General features: G+C 40.5%; 1 protein-coding gene across 6 annotated transcripts in view; it reads left to right on the forward strand.

Annotated features, from left to right (window-relative positions):
• LOC127962020 (CD48 antigen) overlaps window positions 1-14,159 on the forward strand; it is a 31,150-nt gene that overhangs the window by 14,966 nt on the left and 2,025 nt on the right. For 2 of the 6 annotated variants that reach the window (XM_052561424.1, XM_052561426.1), the window contains exons 1-3: window positions 12,730-12,943; window positions 13,194-13,508; window positions 13,594-13,872. In XM_052561424.1, the coding sequence (XP_052417384.1) occupies window positions 12,895-12,943; window positions 13,194-13,508; window positions 13,594-13,872 (643 nt within the window). In that variant the 5' untranslated portion in view covers window positions 12,730-12,894. Of the gene's footprint in view, window positions 1-12,729; window positions 12,944-13,105; window positions 13,509-13,593; window positions 13,873-14,159 lie in introns of those variants that run through there. The other 4 variants (XM_052561420.1, XM_052561422.1, XM_052561425.1 and 1 more) reach the window with 3 other exon arrangements.

The raw sequence follows: 14,159 nt of genomic DNA on the forward strand, positions 1-14,159 counted from the left end.
ACCTGATTCACACCTGTTTCTTCACAAAATTGATGACCTCAGTGATTGAATGCCACACTGCTATTTTTTTGAACACACCGCTTTCAACTAATTGCCCAATTGCACAGCCTTAAGAGCGTGCATATCATGAATGCTGGGTCTCATTTGTTTTCTGAGAATCTACTGAACCTACTGGTAACTTGTTTGCCACGTAGCAATAAAAAAATATACGAAAAACCTTGATTATTCTGGTTAGTCACATTGTACTGCTATTATTTTGAACAATACTGTATGTGTGGATTTACATTACATTAAGATTTAATGATTTAGCAGACGTTTTTATCCAAAGCGACTTACAAATGAGAACGATAGAAGGAGTCAGGTCAACAAGAGAACAACAACAGTATACAAGTGCCATGACAAGTCTCAGTTTGTCTAGTACAGAACGCATAGCCAGTTTTTTTTTCTTTCTTTCTTTTTTTCATGAATATGATAGAAAAGAAAACAAAAGATAAGGTAAGTGCTAGTATTAGTTGGTTCAGTGCTGGCGAAAAAGATGAGTCTTTAGATGTTTTTTTGAAAATGAGTAAATATTCTTCGAATTGAGATTGGGCACAGCTGGACACAGTCCAGGAAAAGGTCTGTGAGAGTGATTTTGAACTTCTTTGGGATGGCACCACAAGGCGTCGTTCACTTGCAGAGTGCAAACTTCTGGAGGGCACATAAGATTTAACCAGTGAGTTTAGGTATGTTGGTGCCGTGCCAGTGGTCGTCTTGTAGGCAAGCATCAGTACCTTGAATTTGATGCGAGCGGATACTGGCAGCAAATGTAACCTGATGAGGAGAGGAGTAACATGAGCTTTTTTTGGCTCATTGAAGACAACCCTTTCTGCTGCATTCTGGATCAGTTGAAGAGGCTTGACAGTACATGCAGGAAGAGCCAGCAGAGCATTACAATAGTCCAGTCTGGAGAGAACAAGAGCTTGGACAAGAAGTTGGGTTGCTTGCTCTGACAGGAAGGGTCTAATCTTCCTAATGTTGTTTAAGGCAAACCTGCAGGACCGGGTCGTTGTAGCAATGTGGTCAGTGAAGCTTAACTGATGATCCATCACAACTCCTAGGTTTCTGGCTGTCCTCGAGGGAGTAATGGTTGACGAACCCAGCTGTATAGAGAAGTTGTAATGAAACAATGGGTTAGCTGGAATCACCAGTAGTTCAGTCTTTGTAAGGTTAAGCTGAAGGTGATGGTCATTCATCCAGCTAGAAATGTCACTCAGACAGGCTGAAATGCAAGCAGCTACCGTCGGGTCATCAGGCTGGAATGAGAAGTAGAGTTGGGTGTCATTAGCGTAGCAGTGATAAGAAAAGCCATGCTTCTGAATGACAGATCCTAAAGATGTCATGTAGATGGAGAAGAGAAGTGGTCCAAGTACTGAGCCTTGAGGAACCCCAGTAGCAAGGTGGTGTGACTTTGAAACATCACCCCTCCAAGACACACTGAAGGATCTGTCAGAGAGGTAGGACTTAACCCACAGGAGAGCAGTTCCAGAGATGCCCATCTTTCTGAGGGTGGACAGGAGAATCTGGTGATTAATGGTGTCAAATGCAGCAGACAGGTCCAGTAAGATGAGTACCGAGGATTTTGAAGCTGCTCTTGCTAGTCGCAGGGCTTCAGTAAACGAGGGCAGAGCAGTCTCAGTTGAGTGGCCTCTTTTGAAGCCAGATTGGTTGCTGTCCAGGGGGTTATTCTGTAGAGAGCTGGTTGAACACAACTCGTGCAAGTGTCTTTGCAAAATATTAAAGAAGGGATACCAGTCTGTAGTTTACTAGAAGTGGATCAGATACAGAGTTTCAGAGAACATGTATTTATCTGAGCTGCTTGTGAAAGATCGAGGCTCTGTGGACATGTCTTGCTGTTTATGATGTGATACATTTTCTTCTTTTTTTCTGCAGTTCAGTTCAATCAGATGTATTTGTATTAATATGAGTTTGGTGTCGTATGGTATTGTATCTTTAAATAATTTCTCCATTAGAGATTCTAGAGAGTTTGAGAAGAGCAGTGAAACTCACAAGTTTCTCGATAACTTTTCTTTTCTTTCTGCCCTTCTTATTGAAAATGAATTATCCACATAGTGGTCAAAAACAAAAAAACAAAAAACAAATGTCAGCCTGTTTTTTTGACTGAACTACTGCAATTTTTGCACAAAATTGGATTAAAATAACTAGACACCACCTGGAGAATTAAATCTGCATGTAGTGATGTCATTAGACTCAAATGTATTAGACTTAATTCAGAAATATTGTTCAATACTATTTGGCATGGCATAGGAAATTTGTTTTATTTAATAGACATTTGTTTTTGAAAAAGATTTAGTTTATTTTTTATTTAAAAAGAAGAAGATGTTAAAATTGTTAAAATAATCATTTTTAATGTTCCTAAGTTAATATTTAGATTTATTATTTAATATTAATATGATCCTTAAATATTTACATACAATCCTGCTTTTCATTAAAACACAAACAAACTTAATAGAATATATATATATATATATATATGTTTGTGCATGACCCAGTAAGGTTTTGTGGTAGATTAATGAATAATATATTAATGCATAAAGTTTAAGGAAAGTTATTTTTTTCATTGGTATTGATTTTTTTTATTAACCTTGTAACATATTAATTAATTTATTATACAAACAAATTAACTTAATACTATTAATGTATTTTTAAATATTATTATAATTTTTTATAACCATCTTTTCATTAAATCACAAACAAATATTTGGGACTTTCTTTCAAATATATTTAATCATTTTCATGTCTATATGATTAGACGATGAATAATGTGCCTTAATACTTTTGTAATTTCTGTATGTATGTTAAAGTATTTACGGCTCAATATTTAGCTTTTGCATGTTTTTAATAATCTTTGTCCAACATTACTTTATTGTAAATGGTCCTGGGTCCTGAAACATTATGTCACGAATTCTTAAAATGCAGTATTTCTTGCTAGTAAGCATGCATGTGACAAAAGGAACAGAGACATGAGGACTGGTCCTAATGTGCTGAATCTCTCCGTCTGTGCTCAGGCGTTTCTGGAGCGTTACCTGGCCCCGGGCCCCACCATGCAGTACCAGCGAGAGAACGGCAGCAGGGGGCGCCAGTGGACTCTGGTGAGCGAGGAGCCCGTGACCTCAGCGCTGCGGCAGGGACTGGTGTTCTCCCTCCGCCGCCTCGACTTCGCTCTGGTGGTCACGGTGACGCCCCTCCCCTTCCTCACCCTGGGGGAGGAGTTTATCGACCCCAAGAGCCACAAGTTCGTGATGCGGCTCCAGTCAGAGACCTCAGTGTGAGAGAACCACAAGAGACTCCGTTACAAGGACACAACCACTCCTTTTTGTCTTTTAGATATCACTTTTATGACTGTATGTGTGTGTTTTTTACACTACATGAACTATTTTGATCTAGAGACTGTCTGGACTGACTAACTCTTCTGCATTTCAGCTGTGAATATAACACGTGGCTCGATCAAACACACTTTCACACACCAGTGCTGCACGATAAGGATGATTTACCAGAAGTTCCAGGTGTCATGATAACACTACACACACATTCACACTTCAAAACCCGTGAAATATTCAATGAGAAGCGACTGTAGCCGAGCGTTCAAGTGCTTTAATTTGTATGATTGTAGGTCAAAAAAAAGCACACGAGAAGCATGTTTGTAACTCTGTATGTCGTGAATGTTTTTAAGACGTCGTATGTATCACGTTTGCAGTACTTTATTCTTCATTTTAATGAATCAAGGGGCCTTTTATTTAATTCGTTTACATTGTGTTTTATACAGAAGTTCCTTGGCCATGCATTATAATTTTTTTCCTTCTTGTTTTCTCATTATAACGACTTAATTTTCTCGTTATCTCAACATAACAAAAGTCATTTTCTCGTTATAATGACTTAATTTTCTCGTTATCTCAACATAAGAAAGTCATTTTCTCAATATAGCGACTTGATTTTCTCGTTATCTCAACATAATGAAAGTTTGTTTTCTCGTTATAACAACTTAATTGTCTCTTTATCTCGACATAACAAAAGTCGTTTTCTCGTTATAACGACTTAATTTTCTCTAAGAAGTTACATTTTTTATAAATGATCAACTCTACTGTGACAGAGTTTGGCTCCTCTTTATAGAAGTAGATATAAAGTTGAATGTCTGATAGCAGGATGTTGTAGGTGGAAGTGGGCATGCAGTGGTTCTAAACTTATTTTTGGATGCCAAGTTTCAAAGGCCAACTTCAAATAAAAACAGCTTTAAAATAGAAACAGTACATTTCCTTAACCAGTTGTTTTTTATTAGTGAAGGATTTTTAAAATGCTTTAAATATCATTGTCTATCCAATTACATTTTTGAGAGCTTGGCATAATTTGTATATTCTTTATAAAAATGTCCAGTGTGATTTAAGATTATGGAAAAAAGTTTTTCAGCTTGAATTCAAATGAGAAATATATATTTTTTTTAAGCTTATTTTAACCCTCTGAGTGGTGGAACTACATTGTCACTTTTTTAGGCCAATCATCTTCTAGCCCTAAGTTTGTGGGTTCGAGTCTCGGGCTTGCAATGCCATGACTGATGTGTCCTTCAGCAAGGCACCAAACCCCCAACTGCAACTGCCACAACATAAATGGCTGCCAGTGCTCTGGTTGTGTGTTCACGGTGTGTGTGTTCAGTGCTGTGTGTGTGAACTTTGGATGGGTTAAATGCAGAGCACGAATTCTGAGTATGAGTCACCATACTTGGTTGTATGTCCTTTCACTTTCACTTAAAATAACTACACCATGGTTGTTTGCCTTCAACGTTTTTGAAACATACTTTAAGAAACATGTTCAGCATTACATGAACCATTTAATATAAACTGAAATGAATAAAAAACTAGAGCCACACTGAAATGAGGCATTAATAATAAATAGTAAGTGGTGAGTAAATAACATAATCATAACTAAAGCACATATGAAAGCACGTATTTCTGTACATTTCAAAATAAGCTATAATCCAGTTTTTCCTCAATTGATTTGACACATTTCTCCAAACCTGGGTCACTGTTCTTAAAAACACAGTCAGCTGAACACTTTGTAATTGTCCTAAATAGATTGCATGCAAATTGCCATGGTATAAGGGGGATAATGCATGACTAGCTGTGCATTAAATGATTTTAATGCACAATGTGGAGGCCAAGAATCACCTGGCATGGAGTGCATTAGAATCATTTCATGCACTGCTAGCCATGCATTATCCTGCTTATTCCATGGTCATTTGCCAGCATTGATAATTAAAGCTGTTGATGTTTTTATCATGGAGATAAAAGCACCTTCAGTTAAAACTGTAACAATAGGATATTGGCAAAACAGATCTGGTAAAGGCTCAAGTGTGTAGCTATTTGTGTTTGCGCTCTGGAAATCAACAAAATATTCTATTTACAGTGTGTTTGCGTAGCGCTGAGCAATGTAGCCAATCACAGATATATGTTGATTTCTTGAACACCTGTGATTGGCCATTGCCTTCACTCACCTCTAAACACCGGGGATTTTTTTCCTGCATGCTTGCGTTTCGATCCTCTCACTTGTTTTTTTTCCATCCAAAGATGTGAATTCAACTTATGTCCAAAACTGGAATATCGCATCAAAACATTCACTAATAAAGCAAGCTTTCCATCCAACGAATCAAAGAGACCAAATTGTATTTCCTGATAAACATGCACTTTAAGGGGCAACTGTGCCTAATGGTTAGAGAGTTGGACTTGTAACCTGAAGGTTGCAGGTTTGAGTTTCGGTGTTGGCAGGAGTTGTAGGAGGGGGGAGTGAATGAACAGCACTCTCTTCCACCCTCAATACCCATGGTCGAAGTGCCCTGGAGCAAGGCACTGAACCCCCAGTTACTCCCCGGGCTCTGGACATATAGCTGCCCACTGCTCTGGGTGTGTGTTCACAATGTGTTCATTTCTCAGTGCTGTGTGGTTTCCCTTTGGATGGGTTAAATGCAGAGCACAGATTCCGATTATGGGCTACTATACTTGGCAAATGTAACGACTTTTACTTTTTTTGTTTAAAGGGGGGGGTGAAATGCTATTTCATGCATACTGAGTTTTTTACACTGTTAAAGAGTTGGATTCCCATGATAAACATGGACAAAGTTTCAAAAATTTAGTTGTATGTTTGAAGGAGTATTTTTGTTCCCAAAATACTCCTTCCGGTTTGTCACAAGTTTCGGAACGTTTTTTTCGAGTATGGCTCTGTGTGACGTTAGATGGAGCAGAATTTCCTTATATGGGTCCTGAGGCACTTCTGCCGGAAGAGCGCGCGCTCCCGTATAGCAGAGCACTGAGAGCACAACAGACTTCACTGATCAGAGCGAGAGCGTCGCCAAATGTCACAAAATAAGTGGGTTTTTGGTTGCCAGGACAAGACAACCTTGCACAGATTACCAAAAAAAAAAAAAAAAAAAAAAAAACAGCATTAAGGGACCAGTGGATGGAGTTTATTTTTACAGAGCATCAACGGAGTTGTGCAAGTGTTTTTGTTTGTTCCCTGCATTTCGAAGATGCTTGTTTTACAAACAAAGCCCAGTTTGACGACGGATTTGCACATCGTTTATTTCTTAAGGATGATGCAATCCCAATGAAAAAGGGCCACGATCGTGTGTTGGAACCGCAGGCGGTGAGTAAAACTGCTTAAAATATCTCTGCCTCCTTGTTAGTGCGTCCCCTCCCATGCCAGAGACCCGGGTTCGAGCCCCGCTCGGAGCGAGTCGTTGCTGCTGCTGCTCTCGTTCAGTTTCAGCCTCGGGATCTGATTCTGGATCATAAATATACGGCTGAATCAGACTGTAAGCCATGGTTTGTTTTGGATGATGTTTTTTTTTTTCCTCACGGTAATGTCACAGCTTCCAAACGCTCTCAACGCAAAAGCCTACTGGCGCTCGTGATTCTTTAGCTTCCGCCCACACGTCACGCCTCCAGCCGGTCGTGTTTTTCCGGGAAAAATCGGTACAGACTATCTTTCTCTTATGAATATAATAAAACTAAAGACTTTTTGGAGTTATGAAGGATGCAGTACTACTCTATAGGTACTCAAGATTAACAGGATATTGAGTGAAAACGAGCATTTCATCTCCCCTTTAATATCTCTGAGAAAAACTAGGAGAAGCCACTGAATATAATAATTTAAATGCAATAAATTACTTGGATAAAACACAATTAAAGCAGTCATTGCTTTTAGAGTTGAATGCTGCTGTTTGGTAACACAGTCATGTAAGACCGTAATTATACAGAACTACTTTGATGACTCAGAATGACCAAAACAACATAGTCAAGTCTGCTTTATTGTCAATTCTTCCACATGTACAGTACATACATACAGATCATCGAAATTCCGTTACTCTCAGACCCCGTTGCATACAGATAACACTAACAGTAGAGCCTAAAAATCTAGATCAAATATAAAATATAAGATATAACTATACAATAAGGCAATGTAAAAAAATACATTCAAAAAAGACTGCTGGTCCTGGCCTGGAGACTCCGCAGTCTTCTCCTGAAGAAGAAGAAGCTATGTGACGGAGGGCTTTGCTAGTGAGATGGGTTCCATAAATGTCCTGGAGGGAGGGGAGAGAGACACCAATGATCCTCTCAGCTGCTCTCACTATGAGTTGCAGAGTCTTTCTGCAGGACGCGTTGCAGGTGCCATGCCACACAGTGATGCAGCTCGTCAGAATGCTCTCGATGGTGCCTCTGTAGAAGGTGTACATGATGGGGGCGGGGCTCTGGCTCTCCTCAGTTTGCGGAGGAAGTAGAGACGCTGTTGTGGTTTCTTGGCCAGTGCTGCTATGTTTTCAGTCCAGGAGAGGTCCTCTGTGATGTGCACACCCAGGAACTTGGTGCTGCTCACTCTCTCCACAGTCGCACCGTTGATGGTCAGAGGAACGTGCTGAGTGTGTGCTCTCCTGAAGTCAACAACTATCTCCTTCATCTTCTCCACATCTTCTTTAGAGAGAGTTTGTTGTCACTGCACCATTTGGCCAGGTGGCTCACCTCGCTCCTTTAGTTTGTCTCATCTTTGTTGCTAATGAGACCCACCACAGTCGTGTCATCCACAAACTTAATAAAGAGGTTGGAGTTGTGTGACGGTGTGCAGTCGTGGGTCAGCAGAGTAAAGAGGAGGGGGCTCAGCAAACATCCTTGGGGGCCCCAGTGTTCAGAGTGATGGTGCTGGATGTGTTGCTGCTGACCCGTACTGCCTGAGGTCTTCCAGTCAGAAAGTCCAACAGACAGTTGCACAGCGAAGTGTTGAGCCCCAGCTGGATCAGATTGTAAATGAGCTGTTGAGGCATTATTGTGTTGAATTCTGAACTGAAGTTTATGAAAAGCATTATGACGTATGAGTCCTGTTTTGTCTATATGTGTGAATGCTGAGTGGACAGCAGTGGCGATGGCGTCATCAGTCGACTGGTTGGACCGATATGCAAACTAGAAGTGGTTCAGGGAGGAGGGGAGGGCATACCTGATGTGGTGCATGACTAGCTGTTCAAAGAACTTCATGAAGATGGGGATAAGTGCAACAGGACGGTAGTCACTGAAGCAGGATGGAGATGGCTTCTTCTGGACTGGAATGATGGTGGTAGTTTTGAAACATGATAGACTGACTAAGTGAGATGATGAAAATGTCTGTGAAGATATCAGTGAGTGAGTGACTTTGCGTGCATTGATCCTGCTGAAGGATCTCCTCACACTGTCTGGGGTCAGCGTCATCACCTGGTCGCCGGGAGGAGATGGAGTCTTCTGTGTAGTGGTGCTGTTTTTTTGCTCAAAGCGAGCGAAGAAGGTGTTCACCCCATTCAGCAGAGAGATGTTGCTGTCACAGGTCCGTGTTTTGGCTTGTAGTCCGTAATGGTCTGTATCCCCTGCCACAGGTTCCTAGTGTCTCTGCTGTCACTGAATTGATGAGCTATCCTCCTGGAGTGCTGTCTCTTAGCCTCTCTGAGGCCGAGGGGGATGTTGGCTGTTCTCAGGCCCACCTCATCTCCAGCTTTGTAAGCTCCTCTCTGTGTGGTGTAAACAAAGTCCAAAATGTTATTACCTCGTGTTGGAAAGTTAATATGTTGGTGTATTTTTGGAAACACACTCTTTAAGTCTGAGTGGTTGAAATCCCCAGCTACGATAAGGAAAGCATCAGGGTGTGCTTTCTGTTTCTCACTGATGTGCTGATACGGTTAATTTAGTTCATCGTTCCTGTTGCTGTTGATGTTGTTCGGGGAATGTAATATAGAATGTAAAATAGATGCTGTGAAAGAGTTCAGTCTGCTGTTAGTCAATGATTATGTCTGATAGCTCAAAGTCACATGACTTTTTCAGTGCGCATGGTTGTTATGCGGTAAATGTGTTTCCATCGTGACTTGTGCACATTTCTTCTTATAGGATACAAATTTAATCCTACTCAGCTGTGTGCATAATTTTTTATGAACATTTTTAGAATTTATGAACATCTTGGCATTTCCATCCAGCAGTTTTTATGCTTTCATTCAAAATGCACATAAAAATGGGTGGATCGAAACATAGTTACTGTAACATGATGTTAATCTTCCTGATGAACTGAAGTGACACCTTTTTAGTGATTATAAAGTAAAGGCCATGTATACGCTTTCTAGATTAATAGGGCTTAAAATCCATTCAGAACTTGAATAAATGTTTCAAGAGTGACAGAGAATATAAATGGGAGAAAAATATGATTTCTAAAGACCTATGTTCAAGCAGTGTAGACTAATAGATTAATAGAAGAAATATGAAAAAGTGAAAGGACATACAGCCAAGTATTGTGGCCCATACTCAGAATTCATGTTTTGCATTTAACCCATCCAAAGTGTCCACACACACACACACACACACTGTTAACACACCCGGAGCAGTGGGCATCAATTATGCTGCGGCGCCAGGGGAGAATTTGGGGGTTTGGTGCTGTGCTCAAGGGCACCTCAGTCGTGGTATTGCCAGCCCAAGACTCGAAGCCACAACCTTAGGGTTAGACCACAAATTCCTCCTAAATATGTGAATTTCGAAAGATTGCGCTTGCAATAATTTATCAAAGTAGCTAATGACTGTATTGCCATTCTTGTTGTGGAAAAAAAAAAAAAAAAAAAAGTTTTGCAGCACTGCAACAGTTATTTTACATGATTCTGTGATAAAATCACATGATATGTCCAGATGTCAGATAAATAACAACCCACCCAAACAGCTGAGGGAGTTCTCACAGAGATAGAGAGAGAGCCACAGAGAGATGACATTTGTGTGACCCTCTAAACAATCCACCACTGTGCTATTAAAGACTGATATTTATTACCAGAAAAGTGTGTCTGCAGTTTCTGTTGCTTAAGTGTTGCACTAACAGGTTTAAAATTAAAGGGGCAATTTTATTTCTTTTTTTTTTCTCATGGGTGATAACAGATGTTGGATAACTATTTATATTTTGTTAAGATATGCACAATACATAAAACAAACTCTTTAATTGCAATAAACATGTATTTTAATTAGTATAATTGTGAATCTAGCTGAATGTGTTTTATAAACAATAAAGAGAAGAACTATAACTTTTATGTTCATATTTGGCCAACTACAATAAATGCATTTCTAGACAAAAAATACGGTGCCTCGTTTTCCAGTAAAGTTAAACTCTTTGGTTAAGATCATTTTGTGTTTGGACGTTATCTTCCTCGATCTTCCTGCTTTCTTACTGTTTCATGTGGCCGTAAACAATTAATTTTAATATGGCTTTAAGTTCTATGCATCATTAAAGTTTCACTTTCATAATTTTAACTACCAACTCACTTCCGGGTTTTCGCCTACAAGTTGACCTCAAAAGTAGTATAGGTTTCTTAATTTTTTTATTTATAGATTTTGGCACTTTTGTGAACACACACACACAAACATTAACATGACTCAAAAAGTGAAAGTAAAAAATTGGTGACCCATACTCGAAATTGGTGCTCTGCATTTAACCCATCCAAGTGCACACACACAGCAGTGAGAAGTGAACACACACCCGGAGCAGTGGGCAGCTATAGATCCAGCGCCCGCGGAGTACCTGGGGGTTCAGAGCCTTGCTCAAGGGAACTTCAGCCATGAGTATTGAGGGTGTTCATTCACTCCCCCCTCCTAAACTCCTGCCAGCACAGAGACTCAAACCTGCAACCTTCTGGCAACTAGTCCAAGTCTCTAACCATTAGGCCACAGCTGCCCCAGGGACACTTAACCCAAAAAGGTTAATTGACCCTGCAAAATAGTACTTTTACTTTTTGTGTTCAAAAAATGCATCATTGGAAACTTTTTTTGAGTAAAACATGTTTTGGAAAGTAAGTAAGGGGGACATCCCAGGTGATCTCCTATGCTGACCCTTCAGACCAGGTGCTGCTTGGACTGAAGGTCCTGTTGAAGAAGGTAATATGTTACAATATAGGCAAAAAATGTGTGTAACTTACCCAGACCTCTCCTGACTTGTCTCTGCATCAATTCTGATGTGGCTGATTACCGTTCTGCCACTGATAGCTTTGATTGAGTCCTCTGAACGTCAACAACATCCAACACCACTTGTTTATGATCATGGCCAAACACAAGACGGGACGGATACAGAAAGATGAGGAATTCTAGTGAACAATTCTTGTTTTGTGAGCATGACAGATTAACATTTAGAGTCACTGTGTGTACAAGAGCAGCAATCAAGTTCTGCAAAATGTTCTTTGTCCTTCACATTGGAACAACTTTGGGGATGATTTCTTCATAATTTGCTGTAATAAAAACAGGTCAGAATATAATTTTAAACAAACGCCATGGATATTGTGGCGAGTGGGGCGGGGCCGAGAGGCGTGGGAACGAGGAGTGAGGCCAGGTGTAGTGATTGGAGATGAGCTGCACCTGTGCCCCACCGCCAGTATCGAGTCCCACGTAGGAGATGGAAGGATATAAAACTGGAGCGACGACCGTGAAGGACGAGAGAGGACCAGGCCTGGGACATTATTTTATGTTTGCTTTTTATTTGCGCGCACCAGTCGTCCGTGAGGGGCTGGTGCGCTGTTTTGTGTTTATTTTGTGTCATTAAAGTTCATTTTGATTGTGCGCCGGTTCTCGCCTCCTTCTTCCCGATGAGTATGGAGATTTTATTATTACAGATATAGTTCAAGCGTTAGTTTCATTTGGTGGTAGGCGTCAGTTGTAATAATGTGGGTGATGAAGAGGAAGTGCCTCATGCTTCAGGGGATTTACACGCTGCTTTAGCTAGAAAAGTAGAGCAGTGTTTCCAGTACCAGTTCTCACTTACCACTGCTCTGCGTATCCCTCTTATTTAACACATTTGATTCCGATCATCAGCTTGTTAGAAGAGAGCTCCATGCATGAATTATGTTCCAATAGACAACATGGGATATCCCTTGAAGTTTACTTCATGGATTTGTGCTACACCACTTCCTGCAGCATCTTTAAACACAGTCAAAACGTTCTACAGAAGTGTCCCATAAAAAAAAAAAAAAAAACAGAGATACATGCACAATGTGCAGAGCAGGAGTGTGGTTGTGTTAGTGTCATGATAAGTGTTCGTTATGTTGTAGTGGCCATGTGCTTCCTTAAGAGTGTCTGCTCAAACTAACCAAAGTGTCATCTAGTGCGCATGTTCAACTTCCCCTATGAAATGTCAGAAGATACCAAACAAAAAGGAAACACGTCACACTTCCCATTTCGTTCAAGCGAAGTGTTGCAGCATGACCCTGAAAGAGTAAGTTGGCTGTGTTTTTGGATAAGAAGCCCTACAATAAGGGGCGGCGTGAAGGAAGGTCAAGAGCTTCAAGAAACAGGTTGATCGACACCAACAAGTCAACGAGCGATGAGTCTGTGTGGAGTTGTGCTGCTGTGTATTGTGTGTATCCATCAAGGTGAGTTTACCAAAATTCACTCTTATCATGCAGAGTTCTTTGTTAATGTTACACAGTTTGATTCCGTGGAGGAAATTATTCACGAATTTTTGAGGAAAGAAATGGCCTGTCAGAGTGAGAAATTAAGAAAGTCAATCTATATTCTGTTTCGTTGGAATCAAGGTGTTTCCCTTTTCTGCGAAACATCAAAACATTTCCTCTCAGATGCAAGCTCGTTCACCGTATCACCGGATCTCTGTTATTTTCGCAGCGAGCAGCAGTGAAGAAGACATCACTGGTTACAGTGGCCAATCAGTCGTCCTGAAATCTGGAGGAGACAGATCATGGAACCTCAGCAGAGTCCAGTGGTCCATTTATCAGAACACCACATTCATTGCGGGTCTTAAGAATGGTGAAGTGCTTATTTACCCGTTTTGGAGGCATCAGGGTCGACTTGAGCTCAACAATGAAACGGGAGATTTAACAATCCGTAATGTGACCGTGGATGACAGCATGACATATGATGTGGCTTTGGTCACCTCAGATGGCTCACGGAGACAATCTAAAGTTCGTCTCACAGTTCGAGGTAAGCAGTCTCCAGTGTAGTCAACAATCTACTTCTGCTTGATGACTGTGGCTCCAGATTGAGTAACTGATATAATGTCCTCCAGAAAGTCTCAAGACACCAGACATCCAGACGACGCTTCATTCCCTCATTGACAACAAGTGCTACATTGCCCTTAAGTGCATTGCATCTGGCCAAAATGTGAATCTGTCCTGGACGCCTGATGACGAGTTTGACGGATCGTATATTTCAGGAACCCCAAACTCTGCTGACTCTTCACTTGTTCTTTTTGCATCATTTAGTGGCAACAGAAACATTACGTTTAACTGCACTGCTTCCAGTGGTCAACAGACAATGACCAGGCAAATGACAGTGGGATGTTCAGGTGAGTTTATGCCTCTTTAAGATGCTGTTCACTATGTATTATGTACTGTATTAAAGGCGTGAGTCAGTGTTTATGGTTAAAAAAAAAAACGGATAATTTTTCACATAATTTACCTATTTACGACACAGCTCTGTCACTTCTCTAAGAAATGGAAATTTAATGGAAATTGGAAATTTCCTTTTTTTATGAAGCCACTCCCTCAGAAATAGGTGAAGGGCTCTGATTGGTTATCTAGCCCAGAGTGTTATGATTGGCTAAACCACCTCCAGTGCACATCTAAATGTCCC

Source organism: Carassius gibelio, chromosome B7, assembly GCF_023724105.1.
Source record: "Carassius gibelio isolate Cgi1373 ecotype wild population from Czech Republic chromosome B7, carGib1.2-hapl.c, whole genome shotgun sequence".
Taxonomy (NCBI): Eukaryota; Metazoa; Chordata; class Actinopteri; order Cypriniformes; family Cyprinidae; genus Carassius; species Carassius gibelio.